Genomic DNA, 21,305 nt, shown 5'->3' with positions numbered 1-21,305 from the left:
AAGAAACATATAAGTTTCATATATGACAAGTAAAAAGCTATGTATGTCAGTTGTAGGAATAGGTTTCTTATAAGTCTCTTATATGAAAAAGACCCCAATTCATATAAGAATCATATATGAATCATATATGAGAACCTGCACTTCCAGAAACCTATAGTTCTCTTATATGTTTCTTATATGAATCTTATATGACTCTTATATGAATCATCACTTAGTTTCTGCATAGGAGAATTCAGGACTTAGAAAAAATATTGGACAATGCTGAATTACTGGCAATACTGGCTTTCATATATGTTTCATATATGAACAGGAAGTGGATGGTTTGCCTTGAGCATTATCTCCCCCTGACTGAACGGCCATCTTTGTGACAGCAGCTCTGTGAGGATGTTTAGCAGAAAATCAGTGAAAGAGCAGGACTAAAATGCAAAGTTCTTACAGAAATAATTGGACTTGATGTATGACTATGTGAAGAGAATGTTTATGTCATGCTGATGTTTGTGGGTGGCTGGCAGCCCAACCAACCCAGCAGCTTGACACTGACAGGTTTGTGTTTTTATTCAAAATCCAGAATTTCCCTCCATTATTTGTTTTACTTTACAGTTCTGGTTCTGCATCAGGTGATCAAATCATGTTTACCAGCACTACTTTGGTTCAAGCAACAATAAACTGTGACAGCTGTGCATATTCAAGAAAATTATTTGTGGCTGTAACTTGTTTGTTGTTTCTTGTTCATAATTTCAAGTTTCAAAGTATAGGATTTGAAGAGGACAATGCATGTCTTACTCCTCTTCTTGTGACCAGTGATTTAGAGATCTGTTTGTTTTTGCCCTCAAAATAAACACAACTTCAGTAAAGATATGTATATATATACTGAACCAAAAGGTATTTTGCAGTTGGATTCATTATAATTCAAAGTCAAGACAGTTAAATTGGGTTAAGCAGGTGTTATTTCCCTTGTAAACACAAATGTAGGTCAATGTCGTGTGTCTAGTATGAGACATATAAATATCATATATGAGACATATAAGAATCCTATAAGGGAGATGTAGGTTTCATATACGATTCTTATAAGTCTCATATATGAACATTTCATATAAGAGACCTATAGCTTTCTTATAAGAGAATATAAGATTCATATAAGAGACCTATATGAGCTCAGGTTATAGGTTCATATATGATTCATATAAGTTTCTTATAAGAATTTACCTCATTTGCATTTAAAATACCTATAAGCCACATATATGAAATTGTCATACAAGACTCTTATAAGAATCTTATATGAAATTGGGTCCAATTTCTTATAAGAACATTTCGTACGGGTTTGAGTGTTTGCCATGAAAAAGTGCCTTGAATGAACGCACGCATTGAAGATCATGAATAAAGCTCTTGACAAAGCAACGTGCTGAGAGAGACAACTAAGAACCAATGAAAAATCATTGCAGCATCATTTCACAGTGTATAGACTAAACCTTTTCCGATACGCCAATTGCAGGTTGTAATTCAAGGCGGGGCAGTGCTGGACATAGAAGGCCAAGACGTTACCTTGACGACCACAACACTGACAGGTGACAACAGCGGCCATGTTCGTGTCCATGGTAACCAGACCTTGCTGGTGACGTCACCCAAACTGACCATGCCAGCGGGTGTACACTCTTGGGTCAACTCGACTGTGGACCTGTCAGATACCTGGGACTGTCGCGACATCGACTTCTACCTCAGAGGTGAGAAACATTGTAGCATTTTTCTGTTGTTCTGATTATTAGTCTTGTAAACTAATGCCTGGGGTAATTACTGTGATCAAAAGATTATGTATCATCTATGAATAGATTGTACTACTTTATAGACAGACACAAAAGACCCACAGGAAATATGTTTGGTTGAGTCCATGTACGTCTGTGTCTGGTCATATCTGTAAAGCTTAAAGCCCAAAATGAAATTTAAAACAAATTCTGATTCCTCGACCAACACAAATGTTGCCGTCTGACCCTAGAACATTTTTTGACCTTCAAAACAAATTAAACATGACTCAGCTCGCAAGATGTCTGGTCCATAAAAAGACACATACGCCTGAGTAGATGACAAACAAATTAAACATGACTCAGCTCGCAAGATGTCTGGTCCATAAAAAGACACATACGCCTGAGTAGATGACAAACAAATTAAACATGACTCAGCTCGCAAGATCTCTGGTCCATAAAAAGACACATACGCCTGAGTAGATGTCAAACAAATTAAGGAAAAAAGGGGAACCGACCTTCCGACCCTTAATGTTTTTGCCGGAAACCAAAATTTTTTTCTTTGGCCTTATAAAATTATATCCACTGGTTTTCCTCCTTGTGTATCCACCAGGTGGGTTCACCTCAATGACCAGCATGACCATAGGGTCAGGGTGCAGGTGGACCTCGGAACACCTGTCTCCATCCACCCAGCACCTGACACACCTGGACATCAAGACCTTTGGCTCCGTCAGCGTCATCACACCTGTCGTTGCCATGACGACGTTTATTGGAACCACCCTCACAGTCCGCAGTGGGGCAAAGGTATGGAATAACGGCAACATGTTTTTTCTGTGCTAAATGTCTGTGTGTTGTGTTTGAAAAATAAAAGTAAAAGTATTCACAATGTTTCAGCTTTAAAACACGCCCACACATTGTGATCACGTCATAAGCACGGATAATGCCTCCATGAAATTAGAGTGCATAAAATGCGTATCATGACACATTCATGTGGTTAGCTACTCATAAACTCACCATAACCATATTTTTTACTTTGTCACTCAAACTTTATGCATAATTCCCTAATCGGTATTCCAAGCTCTAGCAAGCACTCGCAAACTTCAAAGCATGTTGTACGGCCATCTTGCGAAGGCCGATGATCGGAGTTCTCACGACTTTCGAAGCATTACAAAGATAATATAAGCGTTTTTGCTTGAGTTCGTGTCCTCGTTGCATACTGTTAAATCGTTTCATGACTTGTAGTTTGAATTAAATGTTGTTCAAACCATAACAAAGAGCATGTCTCGCGGATATCTCGCGAGAGCTGCTCAGATGCTGAAGAGGTCTATATTGTGTTTGTGTTCACTCCCCAGCTGCTTACCAACGACCTGTACCTGAGATACACCAACATCACGGTAGAGCCACAGGCGTTCCTCACAGCTGACAAAGGTGTTCCCGATCTCCACCTGGCAGCAGGTAAATATTCTGCATTCATTTCGCCTAAAATACAGGGTGACCCCCCCCCCCCCCAACAAAAAAATAATAAAAATAAAATAATAATAATGCAACCCACAAACATAGTAATACCATCTATATCTGATGGCCAAATTAACTTTCGCTTGTGCATGACCAGTCCACAAAATGGCAAGTCTGTAGGTCAAATGGGCTGACTTTCGAACAAAAATCAGAGTTCTTGGATTGACTCAACAGTACGAGGTTTCAAAAAGGTCATTCTCAATATAATGTGTACACTTTGACGCTCAATAGATTCATGTTGTGCCTCTGGTAAATATGTTAAAAAAACTCGTGTGCAACAACACAAAAGTCTAACTAGGCACAGAAAAAACAAACATGTTCCTTCTGTTGGTTTCTGACAAAGAGGAAAGATGCTGTTATCCCATGTGAAACGAAGTAGTCATTGATATTCATTTGTTCTGAAGGTCCCATTCACTGTTTCTGCGTAATTTCCTTTTTGCAGCAGAGGGAAGAGGATTTAGCAGTGCCACCGGAAGCTCGGGTGGAGGTCACGGAGGGTCGGGGGGTCAAGGTCAAGGTCAGATCAACGCCGGTCGCGCGTATGGCTCCTTCCTCGACCCATCACTCTACGGTAGCAGCGGAGGTCATTCCATCTTCCCTCACCACGGAGGTACACTGTGTGTGTGTGTGTGTGTGTGTGTGTGTGTGTGTGTGTGTGTGTCTGTGTGTGTGTGTGTGTGTGTATGTGTGCGTGCGTGCGTGCGTGCGTGTGTGTGTGTTTGTGTGTGTGTGTGCGTGTGTGAGTACGGTTTTGTGTGTTGTTGTGTGTGCGGTTGTGTGAATGAGTGTGTTTGTGTTTAAGTGGTATTGGTTGGGTTAGTATTTGCGATGTTTTGGCTAAGAACTGCATTATGTCTGTGATTCTCACAAGAGTTTGGAAAAGGGTTCTATGTTATGACATCAATTTTACTCTTTGTGTAAGCGTCGCTGCGCTTCGGTGTGTGTGAGTTAATAGGGATATTTGTGTGTGTGTGTTTTTTGATTTAGGCAGCTTCGCGAACAGCACTGGGCAAGAAAATATAAAAGTAATTTAGCCAATTGTAGTAGCCGACAATGTCCTTTATTGCGAAATACCACAAGCCCCAAGGCAACGTTAACGTCTACCACGACCGGCTTAAACCCTCTATTGTGTGTGCAGGGAGAGGAGGAGGAAAACTTCGCCTGGAAGTGGCGGACGTTCTCACTGTCGATGGAACCATCTCTGCTAGCGGTGGCGAGTTTGAATCACCTCGGTCCGGAGGGGGGTCAGGTGGCAGCATCATGATTCACACTCACGTGGTGGACGGGGACGGGTCCATTCAAGCTGCAGGGGGTGGCGGCTACAGCGGGTCGGCCCACGACGGAGGCGGGGGCGCGGGTGGCAGAATGGCGATGTACTACATTCAGAACTACTTTGTGGGTAAGGATTCTGCAATTTGTTTTCTGCCCAAACCATTGAAAGGAATAGAAAAGTTTCCTTCCAATTTATTTATTTCAGAATGTTCATTTCAATGCTGGCTCTGTATAAACTCTCACATTCGTTGTCTACATTTATAACGTTTATTTTTCTGTCTTATTAGGACATGTGTATTTTGTTTTGCAACCAAATCAGTTTAATTGTTATTGAATTTAAATGAGAGAGAGAGATTGAGAGAGAGAGAGAGAGAGAGAGAGACGTTGAGAGAGAGAGAGAGAGACGTTGAGAGAGAGAGAGAGAGAGAGAGAGAGAGAGAGAGAGAGAGAGAGAGAGAGAGAGAGAGAGAGAGAGAGAGGAGGGATGAAGGATAGGAGACAGAGACAGAGTGAGGGTGATAGAGATGTAGAGTATTACATTTAGACAGACGGAGTCTGACACATGATGCGTATGACAGAGAGCATTCCTGCGCCAGACAAAAATACTTACACATCAAAGACATTGTGTACAACCACACCCACTCTATGTACACTAATACCTTGGCTGTATCCAGGTACATACGTGAGCGCAGGGGGGAAGGGAGGACCACAGGCAGAGAACGGAGGGGCGGGAACAGTGTACCTGCACAAGATACCCCCCGTGACTGCTGACCACCCGTACGGCGAATACGTCATCAACCGCACACTCTTCATTGACGGTCTGGGAAGAGGACCAATGTCCGAGTCTGCTGATCTGACGCCTGAAGCTTACAGCAATACCTCGCTAGGTAAAGTCACTTGTTTGTGTTTGCACGCACTATTTCGTCTTAGCTTGTGAAAGGTATAAGGGTGAGAAGTAGTCTTGTATGCACAAACATCGAATACCTAGACAAAGATGTAAGGTCGGAGTCTGCTGATCTGACGCCTGAAGCTTACAACAATACCTCGCTAGGTAAACTTATATCTTTTGGGTTTTGCAAGCACATTTTCTTCTAACCGTGTGAGAGGTATAACGGTGAGAAGTAGTCTTGTATACACTAACACCGAGTATCGGAGATGAGGATCAAGAGCCAAGTCTTCTGACCTAGCCTCTGAGGCTGACAGTAACACCCCACGAAGTTTCGTACATGTGAAAAGAATTATTTCTGCTTTTACCTTCCAGACATAGCTCTAGTTGAACAAAATATGAGTAACAGAAGTCAAAATAGCCTCAAATGCTTTTTTTACCCTCTCTTTCATTTTTTTCTCTCAGTAGCCTATTGCAGCTGTGAAGTAATACCCCAAAACTTGGAACGGCATCACAATACACACACTCTGAACCTTCCATCAGAAACCTGAAGAATTCACTACCAAAAGATTTCAAGAAGAAGAAAAAAAGCCTAGCGCTGTTGTGTATTGGACAAGTAGTTTTGATCCAGCCTACAAGTGAACTTTAGTAATTCATTCTCGATCCCGTTCTATTCTCATTGTCTCCTGTCATGCCAACAAGAACAAAATGATTACCAGTTGTTAGTACTTATGGTTGACAGTGTGAAATATGAATTTCAGGCAGCTGCACAGCATGGATACTACCCGCCAGCTACCCAGACTTTGTGCAAGGGGTGGCAGGTTCGAATCCCAGGAACATCAGCCTTGAGGAACTGCAGATCTACGGCGAAGCCAACGTGGCCCTGACTGCAGACATTGCACACACTGACGCCATCTCTCTTAACCTACACACCATCCAGGTATAAAACAGTGTTGTTGTTGTTGTTGTTGTTGTTGTTGTTGTTGTTGTTGTTGTGTTTAAAAATAAATAAATTGGTTTTTGATGTTACTTCTTGCTCTTTGTTATATAATGCTTGTTTGTATTAACCGCGGGTTATGTATTATGCAGGTGTGTGTTTAAAAAGAAAAGAAAATGCAAAAAAATGCTTTTTACGGGCACACTTAATCTCTTAACTATTGTTGCGATCCTTTTTTAAAGAAACATTGAAGCTCAATATAATATACAAAGCATAGTTTATTCATTTTTATCCCATGACCTGCCTCTCTGTCTCTGTTAGCTGAGGAGGTGACTATTCTGGATAATCCATCACAACCATAGGGATAATCCATCACAACCGAGTCTCGATCTCACATGTCATTGGTCATTACACCCCCGGTATAGGGGTGTGTATAGGATTCGGTCGATGTGTTTGTTTGTTTGTGTTCGCATATAGATCTCAAGAATGAACGGACCGATCGTCACCAAACTTGGTGAACAGGTTCTATACATTCCTGAGACGGGCCTTACAAAAATTGGGACCAGTCAAACACACGGTTAGGGAGTTATTGGTGTGTATAGGATTCGGTCGATGTGTTTGTTTGTGTTCGCATATAGATCTCAAGAATGAACGGACCGATCGTCACCAAACTTGGTGAACAGGTTCTATACATTCCTGAGACGTTCCTTACAAAAATTGGGACCAGTCAAACACACGGTTAGGGAGTTATTGGTGGATTAAAATTATACAAGGACTTATAGAGGGACATCCTAATGGTCAAAGGGAAATAACCATTCTCACTCAGTCACTGCCACCAACTGAGAAGGTTATTTCCCTTTGACGGGGGTGTTTTTCCTACCTCGGAGGAATTTCTTGTCTTTGATCTCAGAGTACAATTGAGGCTCGGTAATACCTGAAAATCGACCCTAGGGAAAATATGCACGATATTCAGAACTCAGAGTGTGTAACCTATATGTATATGGAGCTGGAAAGGGTCAGGTTTCAGCGGAAAGGACATCATATCTCTTGGTGTGTGTGTATTTTACTATAACATTTGCTTTAACTGTTTACTTGTACTTGGCATTATAGGGTGACAGAACTGGACATCTGCACATTGGCCACAACCAGACTCTCTTCATTGGCGACGGCCGTCTGCCCCTTGACCTTGACGTCTATCATGGAGGTCAGATCACCCTCCAGGGGGAGCTGCGAGTCGCAGGTGTCAAGGCCAGGATACGTGGGGTGGTCAAAAATGTTGACAACCTCACTATAGCTGATGGAGGTATGTTTCATAGGCCAATTATTTTAACTTTTTCAAGTTGAATAAGGCCCGGGCTCTAATTCAGCGCCTTGTGCAAGTGCTTACGATAAACTCATAAACTGAGAACTCGCTCTATTCCGTATTAATCTTAACTTAACAAAGGTGTGACCATCACTATAGTGTTTACCTGGAAAACGTTGTAAATGCTATCACACAAAATAATGTGGCATTACGATCGCAAAAATGTTGGATGTGGGTGGCCGTCTTCTTTTAAATTTGTTACCAGTAAAATACGGTTAAGTTTGGGTTTAGGCAAACAATATGTTTTAATATTCTGCCTTGACCTTTTCATACAGGTGACCTTGGCATCTACAAAATGCTGGACGTGAACGGTCAGCGTATCGACGAGATTCCTTTCCTGGCCATCAACGTGCGGAACCGTGGTCAGCTGACCGTGCACAATGACCAGTGGCAGCGCGTGCTGCGAGGACTCAGTGTCCAGGTGTTCCCAGGTGGACGGCTGACCACTCGCAATGTCTACCTGGACGTTCAACGCCTGCTGGTCGACGTCATGGGCGTCTTCGAGGCTGATGGACAGGGCTTCTGTTCTGGAGGTCAGTTTGTGTGAGACAGGGTTCGTACAGGTGCTTGAAATCCTTGAAAGTGCTTGGATTTGAAGGGATCAATTGAAAGTCAGTGAAAATCCTTGAAGAATTGCCAATGTTCTTATAAGTCTTTGAAACCCTTTAAGGTTGCGGACCGATTACAAAGCAACCACGTGCAGTACACAATTGCAAAGTTCCATCACTTGAAAACGGCATTGAAAGAGTTAATGCATTTTGAGTCCATGTGACTGCTTTGAAGCCTCCCATCCAATCGTGATCTGGAAGTGATAACCAGTGAGTGTTATATTGCCAGCTTTAAGGCCAAAAAAAAAAATAGGTCTGTTTACGGTAACCCGACCGACCCTATTTTTTTCGCGCGACCCTAGACTTTTTTTTGGCATTTTGGGAACAAAAAAACAAAAAAAAAATCTTTTGGTTTTTTTTGCAAAATAACGTAAAAATATGGTTTTTTGGAAAGAAAAAAAAAATCCCGACCTACCGACCCTATTTTTTTGGCCTATGTTACCGTAAACAGACCTATTTTTTTTTGGCCTAAAGGTGAGAAAGGTGCTTGATTTTCTCTTCAGAAGGTCTTGAGAACCCTTGAAAGTTCCTTGAAGTTTAAGACCAAAAGCCTGTACCTGTGTCATTAATGTGTTTTGTATTGTGTATGTGAAAGTCTGTCATTTGTTGTTGAATTAATTAACTTTTCAGTGCCTACCTTTCTTGGCTTTATTAAACACGCTTGTGTAAACGACAGACAAACACGGTAGCAAAAGCTGTACCAAACATCCACACAATCCACAAACAAACACAATAGTATCGGATTCATGTAAACGGGGGAAAATCCACGAGCTTGTCAAATCAGTTTTTTTGTTTAAAGAGTCATTATCATCGTCATATTATATTTCAAACAAGATCTTTGTTTTGTCTTTTTTATCAGAGGGTCAAGGGGGCGGAGTTACTGGTCCTGACGGACACGGAACAGGAGGAAGTCATGGTGGCGAGGGAGGGGCAGATAACTACAAGGACAGCCCCTCCAAAGCCTATGGATCCCTGATAGCTCCCCGCGACTTCGGAAGCGGCGGTGGCAACAGCTCTTCCGGTCAGATAGGTGAGAGAAACACAGTAACAACTCCTGGTTTGTTCAAAAAGCAGCTTTTTGATAGAAACTGTTCTTTCCTTTTACTATACCGATTACCGTGATTACTGGCTGTCTTGTAGTGTCTTTTCCTGTCTCGCTGTCTTGTTCGGCTTTTTGTTGTTTTGTTCTGTCTTGTATTGTATTGTGCTTAATATAAGGTATTAAGTGTTTCAGGAAGAGGCGTCATTCGCATCGACGTGTCAGACTTGATTGACGTCAACCTGAGTGTATTGTATTGTATTGTATTGTATTGTATTGTATTGAACTGAACTGAACTGAACTGAACTGAACTGAACGCAACGCAACGCAACGCAAAGCAACGCAACGCCACGCAACGCAACGCAACGCAAAGCAACGCAACGCCACGCCACGCCACGCCACGCCACGCCACGCCACGCCCACGCCCACTCCAATGAAGTGAAGTGAAGTGAAGTGAACTGAACTGAACTGAACTGAACTGTATTTTACTGTATTTTACTGTATTGTATTGTATTGTATTGTATTTGATCTCAGGTGGGTGTGGAGGAGGCATCATACGTCTGAACGTGTCAGAGCTGATGAAGATTGACGGCAACCTGAGTGTGAGTGGCACACACGGGTCTGCCCTGACAGGGGGCGGCAGTGGTGGCAGTCTCCACTTCACGACAGGACATTTCGATGGCTCAGGTGTTATGCAGGTGAGGCAGATTTGTACCAGTAGACGTGGGTGCAGACAATATGTCCAGACGTATGCTTGAGCTACATGTTTTCTCCCTATACACGAAAATGTATGACTTTATGTGTTGTGCTAGCATCCATAACCAATTCCATTTGATGAACTATATTATAAAGCTTCAGAAGTAAAAGCTTGTCTTTAAATGCAGATGATAGTGTGGTTGTTGGTGTAAATTGTATCAAATTGTTAGTAATTGTGCAAATAGAATCGTGTTCTGCAGTGAGAAGAACATTGTATGATTTGCTTTCAATTTTCTGATATTTTGTTCTCGAGAGCTGCTGCAAACACATGCATTGTCCATGTTTTTCATGAGAGCTTTCCTCGTGAAACACCTGCACCGAGCAGAATCGAGCTGTATTATCCGTCCTCCTGAAACTGTACTTCAGATGTTGTGCAAAGTTCTTTGCGTATTGCAAACTGGTCAATAGACTTGATGAAATATTTTTGGGCAAAGCTTCTGTCAATCAAACCAAGATCAAACCAAGAAAAGAAAAAACGAAAAAAGAACACCCCCCCCTCCCCCCCCCAAACAAAAATGAAATAAAAACAACGAAGCAAGTAACCAATGAACCAACCAAGTAACCCACTAACCAACATGCCACTTACTACATTTCACTGTTTCTGATATAGGCCACAGGAGGAAATGGCAGGAACGGGGGTTCAGGCGGGCGCATTGCAGGCGAGGCTTCACTGATCCAGTTCATCGGAAGCTACAAGACGCGAGGTGGCGCTGGAAGCGGGGGAGGGGAGGTGGGGGCGGCAGGAACCATGCTTCTGACTGACCGTTACCATAACGACCGCAAGACCCTGCGTGTGTACAACCAGGAAGGAAAAGGGGTGGGTGTTTTCGATTTGTTAGCGAATTGCAGATCCTCATGCAACTAATTTGGTAGTCTGTCTACTGTTAGAGGTACCTGTGATTTTGTGTGTTTTAGTCTGAGATAAAAATGGTTCAGCCTGTAGAGGATCTTTTTCCGTCTACTTCTCATCCTTCTTTATCATTGTCATCATCATCATCATCATCATCATCATCATCATCAGCAGCAGCAGCAGCAGCAGCAGCTTCATCATCATCATCATCATCATCATCATCATCATCATCATCATCATCATCATTATCATTGTCATTTAAAGATAACAACATATTTATATTTATGTATTCGCCTAACACTGTAAGTATTTTTCTTTAAAATATTATACGTGTAGGTGATCCTGCATGAAGATGCTAACTGTACATTATTTTCTTCTGTTTTGAAACTTCAGGAGAGAAAAACACAGATAACAATCCCAGAATCCCCCGGTGAAGACTACAACCTCGACGTCCTGGATCTAGGTCAGCACGCACAGGTCGGTCTCCTAGCAACGGACGATCAAGGTCAGCCGGTTGCCGGGGAACGCTACTTGCGCATAACAACGGTTGCTGGGGACCATACGGCAGTTGTTCACGTAGAACCGGAAATGTGGCTCAACATAGACTTCAACGACACGGCCATTTTGTCCTTTGACGTCAAACTGTATGAGGTTCGTGTGATTCTTTTATGCTTGCCTGTGTTTATATCTTCATGCAACCTTTGACACCGTTTGTGAAAGATAAGCATGGAAGCACGGATCCACTCAAGTCAATGAGTGATCGTAATTTCGTTCTTTGTGGTTCTTGTCATGGTACTGTTGCCTTTGTTCTTTGTATCTTGTATATTCTATTTTCCTGAGCGAGAGAGAGAGAGAGAGAGAGAGAGAGAGAGAGAGAGAGAGAGAGAGAGAGAGAGAGAGAGAGAGAGAGAGAGAAACAAATCCAATGTAAAATTGTTGAGTCTATTGCAGACCTTTAAGCCTGTAAGGATTAGGGGGTTTAAAGGGGTCCAGCACGAATACACATGACTCCAGACATAAAATCAAAGTGCTATATCTGTCAGGTATATGTGTCATACTATAACTTCAAACGATGGAGGCTGCACATTTCACCAAAGCTCATAAATGGATGTAAACAGAAATCGGATTTACATTGAAAATTGTGTTTGTTTTACTCTCACTGCATGCTTGTACGTTTTTTGGTGTTGTTGTTTGTGTGACAGAATGCTACAGTGAACCTCCCCTACAACACCTATCTCCACGACTCCAGGGTCACTCTGTACGGGGGTGTTCTGCAGGGTGTCCACACCCTCAACGTTTCCCTGGACGGGGTGTTCACCATCTACCCGCCCGCAAGGCTCAACACGTCCAACAGCCTGGCCTCCAAAGAGCTGCGACTCAACAGCATTAGCATACTTGACGGAGGGCGGTTCGAGTTTACTGGAAGGGCGGAGAGTGACGACAAGCTGGACATCGTGCTGGGCGGGGGGCTAGTCATCCAAGGGGGAGGAGTTATGACTGGCAACAACTTGAACATCTCAGGTCAGATTGGCTTTCTGTTTTGTGGGAGGATATGTACTATTTCTGAGAAGAAACTGGGCAGGTGCGTTTGGGAGTAGATCTTCGGCATGGTGTTATGTTGTTAATATCAGTATAGTGTTAAAAGTGTGCTTTATTCCTCTATCGTTTGCAATACATAGCTTTATGTTATGTTATGTGGTGTTTATACAGTGGACAGAAGACCGCAGATACCCCCGACAATTCAAATTAAAAAAAGTCAAGCCCCCCTGGTTAAACTAAACACAAAAAATAGAACAGCTAAAACCGGACAAATGTGCACGCAAGTGAAGAGAACAATTAATTGTCTTAGTGAAAACAAGAATGCACAGGCAACAAGAGCTTAGCTTATTGTCCTATTTTATTCAGACCACATGTATCACAGCATTGTATTACCAAAATATTCAAATGTATTCAACCCATAATGTAATTTACCGGCACGGTTGGCCTAGTGGTAAGGCGTCCGCCCCGTGATCGGGAGGTTGTGGGTTCGAACCCCGGCCGGGTCATACCTAAGACTTTAAAATTGGCAATCTAGTGGCTGCTCCGCCTGGCGTCCGGCATTATATATTATGGGGTTAGTGCTAGGACTGGTTGGTCCGGTATCAGAATAATGTGACTGGGTGAGACATGAAGCCTGTGCTGCGACTTCTGTCTTGTGTGTGGCGCACGTTATATGTCAAAGCAGCACCGCCCTGATATGGCCCTTCGTGGTCGGCTGGGCGTAAAGCAAGCAAACAAACAAATAATGTAATTTCTTTCGTGCAGCCATCAACATCACAGTGGACACGGACGGACTGATCGAGACATCAGGGCGTGGCTGGGGGGCGGGGCAAGGACCCTCCCCGGGGCAGTCCAACGACACAGGAGGGTCTGGGGGGTCTCACGGGGGCCTGGGAGGGAGGGGCACAGCCACCCCCCACTCCGCTGCAGCGTACGATGACACACGGCGTCCTAACGGTGCTGGGAGTGGTGGAAGTTTGGTCAGTCTTCTCATTTTGCACATTTGGGATAAGGACAGTTACATTTAATAGAGTTTTTGTTTCCCTCGGCGTTTGTTACTCCTGCAGAAGCCTCCATAGGCGAACATTTGATTTAATTTTGTATGTCCTGTTCTTGTATGGTTAAGAACAGAATTATTTGGTTGTTCGACTTTATTAATTTCAGCCACAGTCACTTTGTTGTTTAGAATTAGTGTTTTAATAATATATGTCACATGACAATGCTTACGTGTACTTGAGAATAAATTAGCACATTTGGAAAGTGCATGCTTGGTTTGTAGAAGATGCGACGTCAAAATTAACTAGTTTTGTATTTTGCCATAACAAGTTTGTCAAATGCTACTTGCATTTTGACGTTAAAGCTGTAACATCTCCATACCTTCGAAGCAGAGACAAGCAGACATGCCCCTTTACTTGAAAGGGAGAATTCGTTGTTCACAAAGTCTTGAAAGACCCAAACATACTTCTGCATGCTTTCTTTGGCTCACGAAGTGTAGCCTATGCGATCGTAACTTTGTCTGTCTGTGCGTTTGTGCGTTTGTGCGTGTGTGTGTGCGTGTGTGTGTGTGTTTGTGCGTGTGTATGTCTGTGGTAGAAACTTTAACATTTCCGAGTCTATGTGTGAGTGGTTATCCAAGACTATGGATAAAGCTCGCATAAGATTACGTCACGGTCAAAAGTGTTTGACGTCAATTAATGCATCATGACGGCATTCCTCCCTGTAGTCTTTCTCTCTCGCGTGGTGTGTGTGGTCTCGGTCATTGTTATTTTGAGCGGGCCGAGACTATTTGGCAGTCGTGTCCCTGAAAGTAGGCTACATGCAGACAGACAGATCTAGATCTAGTGTCTCTCTTTCTTGCACAGTGTCACCTAAGCTTACTGTGTGTGTGGGTGTGTATGTGTGACGGAGTGATTGAGTTTGTGTTACTGTTTGTCTATTTCTTACGTGAGCCTTGAAGGCTTCGCCTCTTGTTTCTATGTGTACTAAGTTGTTTCGTGGCAATACATTCTGATGCTTTTTTCAACACCTCAGGTCACCCAAAACGCCCGCAAAACACAGCACTGGAAAATTGCACCGATTGGAATACGAAAAGATCTGGAATTACAAAAGCTCGTGGTCACACTTGTCTCGATAAATATGCGTCGTACAGAACCAGCGCCCTTCCAATAAAACGTTTTTGAGCACTAACATTGTTCTCCTGAATAGTGACTTTCTTTTTCAGAAATATACACCAAGAAACTCTTTACAAATGTAGCGCTTCTGACAACAAAGCTCTTTCCAATATTATGTACAGGATGTTCCTGTGGTTGCACATACATGACATGTTTGTGATGGCATCAACCAGATTCTCGATAATCATTCCAAGATTGCCTCAAAAATCTTGATCCTACTGTTTTGAACTTACTTTCGAATGTCAAACTTGTTTTCTTTTCTTTTATCTTATTTATAAGGTTGTCTCCTGCTACTTAATATAAGCTAGTTGCACAGTATACATTGTTGAGTGACACTGATGTGAGCTACCTACATGATAAGTAAGTTTGCTTCAGGGAGTGAGCGAATGAGTTTGCAAGAGCGGGTGATATCATTAATTTTATTTATTTACTAGAATTCTTTTGGTTTATGATTTTTTTCACAAACATCATGTTCTCTTTTTCTCTCAAGTTCTTTCTTCCATTTAGCCGTGACAATCATATAAGAAAACATCTATTGATGAAGAAACAGTTGAACATTTAGCATGAGATGCAAGGACAAGGTCTGCCATCATGAAGCACTGCCGCAACACTCCACTCTATTGGGAAATCGACCACCATGTAAACACGATGAGGGCTCATCTGCCTGTTACCGATATGCCTCGTTAGACTTCATGCCGGCGCAGACTCACTGGCTACCATCTGACAAGACCTTTCCCGTACACCTTTTATTTTCCATTGTATGACCTTTTTCAATTAGAGAACATTTGTACAAGACCGACTTGTACATAAACATCCCTGCTGTTTGATAACGGTATCTGGTGATTTACATGATGAGTTGGGACAAAATCAGCATCTGGGTTCATGAAATTGTCGGTCATGAGATCAAGACATGTCTTTACACCCCCGGTATAGGGGTGTCTATAGGATTCGGTCGATGTGTTTGTTTGTTTGTGTGTTTGTGTTCGCATATAGATCTCAGGAATGAACGGACCGATCGTCACCAAACTTGGTGAACAGGTTCTATACATTCCTGAGACGGTCCTTACAAAAATTGGGACCAGTCAAACACACGGTTAGGGAGTTATTGGTGGATTAAGATTCTACAAGGACTTATAGAGGGACATATTAATGGTCAAAGGGAAATAACCTTCTCAGTTGGTGGCAGTGAGAATGGTAAGGACGGGGGTGTTTTTCCTACCTCGGAGGAATTTCTTGTTTCGTTTTTACAGTCCAGTGAAGACTCTCATTCGCTCTTCTCCTTTAGGTAGCTTAAAGTCTGGCAGGTTTTGTTTGGAGGGAGGGTTGGGTGGGTAGGTGGGTAAGCAAGGTATAAAAAATTATTATTTGTTCAGCTGTATTGCTCACTTTGATTGTTTGTGTCGAACTGGGCAGTAAACTACATGTAAAACACAAATTACCATTTTGCTACAGATCTATTGTCAATCCAATGCGCACTTAAGATTTACTTCTGTGCTCATATTTAATATTTTCATTTGTTATCTCTGTTCGTTAATCCCCCGGGAATATGGACAATAAGACTGTTTTGACAGAGCAGCCGCTGTTTCCCCTGCATACAATTCCATACAAGATTCCTTTCAAGATTCAACAACCTTTCATACTTTCTGGAGAGAAAACAAAACAGTGTTTTGATTTCTCTCCAGAACTTATCATTCATTTCGTTTTTTAAACCCAAGAGGCGACAACGTATGAGTGAGTAACGTATATATTAAAAAGAATGCCATTTTCATTGATTGTAGCATGTCGACGACTAAACCACTGACCAGTCTTTTCCCCTATCTGAGAGCATAGGTGTGTACACCCTGTGAAAAGCATGCATTATTCAGGTTGTAGAATACTACACTGCTTCACCATGACGCAGTTGAACTCTCGTCATCCCAGATCGTTTGAAATACTAATGAGTGCGATTTTCCAGCGCTGTGTTTTGCTTCCACACACACACACACACACACACACACACACACACACACACACACACACACACACACACACACACACACACACACACACACACACACACACAACTTTGTTTAAGCGTGTCGCCCATTTTCTACAATGGTGTGCAATTGCAAGGTCAGAATAAACGCAGAGTGACCCGACACGACGCGGCAAAACATCTGCTGCTTTTCAAAGCCTGGTTAATTGAGAGAGAGAGAGATAGAGAGAGAGAGAGAGAGAGAGAGAGAGAGAGAGAGAGTGATAGTAAGAGAGAGTTGGAGAAAGAGAGAGAGTGAGGGAGACAGAGAGAGAGAGAGATAGAAAGAGAGAGTGGGAGAAAGAGAGAGTGATGAGAGAGGGAGAGAGAGAGAGAGAGAGGGGGGTGAGATAGAGAGAGAGGAGAAAGAGAGAGAACAGAGGGAGTGAGAAGAGGGAGAGGAGAGAGATAGAAACGGAGATGTGACAGAGAGAGAAAAGAGAGAGACTCTCTCTCTCTCTCTCTGTCTCTCTCTCTCTGTCTCTCTCTCTCTCTCTCTCTTTTGAAAATTCAATTAGGTAATAACTGCATTACTTAAGTGTAATAAAAAGGCACGGGGGAGTAACGAGCCGGGGGAGTAGCGGTACGGGGGAGTAACGTACGAGATGCTCCCTGCAGTTCGGTCAGGTGTGAGCTGTTTTCACATGAGTATTCCTTTTTTCAGCACTCACTGTACCCTCACTTTCGACCTTCCGATACTTATTGCCACAAAAATGCCTTTGCTTTCGTCGATAACTTGCTCTTTTCTTCCCCATGGTTGAATCAAAACAGCAGAATACACTTTCAAAATCGTTCGCGTTGAGCCAACAACAGCCATGTGGTTCAGCGCAGGCGATTCAAGACGAGCGCTGTGATTGGCTGAAAACCCACATTCCTTTAAGAGTTGCTTCCCCTCGACCAATGAAAACGCTTCTTATACCAGTATTTGGCCTTTTTTCGATGCAGACGCTTTTTCTAAAGACCATCCGTTTGCTGTTTACAGCTTGTCAATACAACAAATAGAAGTCAAGTTACGATCCCCAGAAGTATTTGCATTTATAATTAGGTCTTTGTTTACGTGTTTAGCAGCCTGGTAGGGTAATTATTATCACAAATAACAACATTTTTGTCACTTTATTTGAAAAATGGATGGCACAGTGTGGTAAAGTAATGAATGTAGATTACATTTCCACAACAAACCAAAAACAGTAACTTTAGTTAAAAATTGCTAGAAATTAGGGCATCTTGAACACAAGGCCAGTACTGTAACTGACCTTGATACGGATCGATCCAAGGGGGGCAATCTCAGTCATCTCAAAGAGGGAAATCCAAACGCAATCCGCTTTGTTCGATTTTATGGGCTTGGACGATAGAGAAAAATAAGAAAAGCAAAAGCTGGAGTAAACCTGGACGAAATTGCTATCAAGAACGCAGAATTGATTTTTTCTGAGTTTTTTTTGTTGTTGCCGTAAGCGCCATGTTTATCGGAGCAGGAAACTCTTCCAGAGTGAGGCCCCTTTGTTGATGCATGTCAACATCAGATGTGCGAGACGCGATAAACATGACGCTTACAGCAACAAAAAAACTCAGAAAAAATCAATTCTGCGTTCTTGATAGCAATTTCGTCCAGGTTTACTCCAGCTTTTGCTTTTCTTATTTTTCTCTATCGTCCAAGCCCATAAAATCGAACAAAGCGGATTGCGTTTGGATTTCCCTCTTTGAGATGACTGAGATTGCCCCCCTTGGATCGATCCGTATCAAGGTCAGTTACAGTACTGGCCTTGTGTTCAAGATGGAAATTAGGGTAGAAGCTGGCCTTAATCTGAAGGTCCCCGGTCAAATCTTGCTGAAGACAACATTTTTTTCTGTTGCTGATGTTGTGTTTTTTTTATCAAACGCAAATTCATGGACATTGACACATTTTATGAACATTTGGAGAATTTGACAATTTTACTTAAACGGATTTACCTGTTTTCCTGAGTTTTTACCCGAGTTTCGTGTGTGTGTGTGTGTGTGTGTGTGTGTTGTGTGTTGTGTTGTGTTGTGTTGTGTTGTGTTGTGTTGTGTTGTGGCGTGCGTGCGTGCGCACGCGCGAAAGTCGGGTAAAAACTCATGCGTGCGTGCGTGCGTGCATGCGTGCGTGTGTCTGTGTGTCAGTGTCTGTGTGTGTTTGCGACTTTTATCATGAGTAATGATAATTTTTCCCGGAGAAATGTATTTAAACGCAAAGGGTCGGATTACATAGTACGATTAATACTTAATTAACCTACCCCCTGTGTTTCCATTTCTTTCAGATGTCAAACGGAGCCAAAGTGAGCGGGGGAGAGGGAGGGGGAGTCCTGACATTGACCGCCTCACATCTGCTGGACCTGGATGGAACGCTGGACGCCTCCGCCAACGACGCCAACACCGCTGGTTGTGGTGGAGGTGCTGGTGGCAGTGTGGTCGTCACAGCTGCTCACATTGCAGGTGAGATTGGAGTTGTTGTTGTTGTTGTTGTTGTTGTTGTTGTTGTATTTGCAGTGGTTGTTATTGATTTTGTTGTTGGTGTTTGTCTTATAAAGCCACTGGGGTGTGTACAAGACACACGTGGCAATGTTTAATTGTTCTAGTGTTCAATTGGGGTATTGTCTTTTTCTTCAATTTGTCTTCTTCTTTTTCTTCTTCTTTTTCTTCTTCTTTTTCTTCTTCTTCTCTTTTTCTTTTTTTTTCTTAATTCTTCTTCTTCTTCTTCTTTTACGTTCGTGGGCTGCGACTCCCACGTTCACTCGTAGTTCCAGTTGGCGTTTTTGATTCTGGTTGGGCCAGGCAAGGGAAGTTGTTTAAGAGATTAAATCGCTTACTTTCATACTTGCTCTTGTCCAGGCGGCACCCACAGTCTTCCCCGGTGCTCTTCTCTCATCGTTTTGAACAGACCCATGAGTTTCACGATTGTGAAAAGTAACAAATGTGTTGTTGTTGGCCTTAGTTCAAAGTTCAAATCGTATGTCTTGTTGTTGTTGGACTTCAAAGTTCAAATCGTATATTCAACATTAGAATGCACAACACGGGAATGATTGTTCTGTCTGTGTCCTACCAGGCAAGGGAAGCGTGGAAGCAAAAGGCGGAGGGGGGTCGTGTGTACCTAACTGTGGGCAGTGCGACTCAGAGCGACGCTGTGAAGGTTGTGCCAGTGGCTACTACCGTGTGCGTCAGGCCTGCGTCACTGAGCACTGCTACAACCACTACACCTCCTGCTGCGGCTCAGATCCCTACTGTGGACAAATGGTAGGACTTTTGACCTTGCCCTTATCCTCCTGACCCTGAAATACTATTCCTGTTGTCATGGAAACCACCTCTGAGGACAGATGGTAGCACTTCTGACCTTGACCTCGTAGCAATAACGGCTGAAGGGACAATACGAAAACAATAACCAACTAACCTTGACCTTGTCCCCCTGACCCTGAAATACTACTCTTGTTGCCATGGAAACCTCCCCACTGTAGACAAATGGTAGGACTTTTGACCTTGAACTTGCAGCAATAACTGCTGTAGAGACAAGGAAAACAATAACCAACCAACCTTGACCCTTTTCCTCTTAACCCTGAAATACTACTCTTGTTGGCATCGAATTCCCCCTAGCGTGGACATTTGGTAGGAATTTGAACATTGACAACGACCTCCCCGCCCTGAAATACTGCTATATTTAAGACGCCTTGTGTTGCCACGGAGAACTTAACTGCGGTTAAATGATAGGATGTTTGACCTCGACCTTGTGCCTCTTAACCATAAACACAGCTGTTGTCACAGTTTCCATTGAGATAATCACTGTGAACAAAGGCAGGATGTTTCACCTTGACCTCTGCACTGCCAAATTTCCCTATAACCACTTCGGTACATCTCCTGTTACAATGCAGACCCCTGCTGCGATCAGGAGATAGAACTATCTGATCTTGGCTTTGACATTTCTGTGTATATCATTGGTCCTTTTCCAGACAGAAAAAAAGTCACGATTTAGTAAAGGCCGGCAATTCAACTCGCTCTTCGGTTTTCTTCCAAATTTCAGAGGGGCGGAGGAGGGGGTGGAGGAAGAATTTCAGTAACAGCAACATCCTCCTACACATACCGTGGGCACTACCAAACCTACGGTGGACGCTCACAGTTCGAGGTCGGAGGGTCAGGCACCACCTTCCTCTCCTTCCCCACAGAAGAGGGAAACCAAACGGAGACAACTCTGATCGTGGACAACAAAGGGAAGACACCGCTCACGGAGTTTGTCAACAGCATTGCTGAGGACAGCGCTAGGAGCTACCTCGTGGTGTCGGAGTTGGAGACCTTTGACAGAGTGCAGGTTCTTGGCGGTGCACACTTGGTAGTGAAGAAGAAGGACGGTGTTGCTGGTGATGTGTCCGTTACCATTGGCAACCTGATGGGAGACAACTCTGGCATGGTCCACTCTTCTCAAGAGATGAGAGTTACGGTGGCCGACAGTGTGGACCCGTTCCCGACTTCTCTGCGTGTTTACGACAACTCGGAGATGGATCTGCCGAGCAGTAAGTGTTGTCTTCGTGTGAATCTAGCACCGTGTGAATCTAGCACCGTGTGAATATAGCACCGTGTGAATCTAGCACCGTGTGAATCTAGCACCGTGTGAATCTAGC

The 21,305-nt window shown here is 43.2% G+C and overlaps 1 protein-coding gene across 1 annotated transcript in view; it reads left to right on the top strand.

The window, feature by feature from the left end:
- LOC138980650 (uncharacterized) overlaps positions 1 to 21,305 on the top strand; it is a 200,108-nt gene that overhangs the window by 61,860 nt on the left and 116,943 nt on the right. The window contains exons 51-68 of the mRNA XM_070353559.1: positions 1,493 to 1,721; positions 2,350 to 2,540; positions 3,089 to 3,191; positions 3,694 to 3,861; positions 4,390 to 4,650; positions 5,198 to 5,410; positions 6,171 to 6,349; positions 7,457 to 7,649; positions 7,985 to 8,242; positions 9,177 to 9,347; positions 9,891 to 10,054; positions 10,723 to 10,929; positions 11,356 to 11,613; positions 12,165 to 12,483; positions 13,267 to 13,481; positions 18,960 to 19,134; positions 19,745 to 19,932; positions 20,711 to 21,197. Coding sequence (XP_070209660.1) covers positions 1,493 to 1,721; positions 2,350 to 2,540; positions 3,089 to 3,191; positions 3,694 to 3,861; positions 4,390 to 4,650; positions 5,198 to 5,410; positions 6,171 to 6,349; positions 7,457 to 7,649; positions 7,985 to 8,242; positions 9,177 to 9,347; positions 9,891 to 10,054; positions 10,723 to 10,929; positions 11,356 to 11,613; positions 12,165 to 12,483; positions 13,267 to 13,481; positions 18,960 to 19,134; positions 19,745 to 19,932; positions 20,711 to 21,197 — 3,979 coding nt within the window. The remainder of the gene's footprint in view (positions 1 to 1,492; positions 1,722 to 2,349; positions 2,541 to 3,088; positions 3,192 to 3,693; positions 3,862 to 4,389; positions 4,651 to 5,197; positions 5,411 to 6,170; positions 6,350 to 7,456; positions 7,650 to 7,984; positions 8,243 to 9,176; positions 9,348 to 9,890; positions 10,055 to 10,722; positions 10,930 to 11,355; positions 11,614 to 12,164; positions 12,484 to 13,266; positions 13,482 to 18,959; positions 19,135 to 19,744; positions 19,933 to 20,710; positions 21,198 to 21,305) is intronic.

This window comes from Littorina saxatilis, linkage group LG11 (genome assembly GCF_037325665.1).
Source record: "Littorina saxatilis isolate snail1 linkage group LG11, US_GU_Lsax_2.0, whole genome shotgun sequence".
NCBI lineage: Eukaryota > Metazoa > Mollusca > Gastropoda > Littorinimorpha > Littorinidae > Littorina > Littorina saxatilis.
This window is presented reverse-complemented; position numbering and strand designations above follow the sequence as displayed.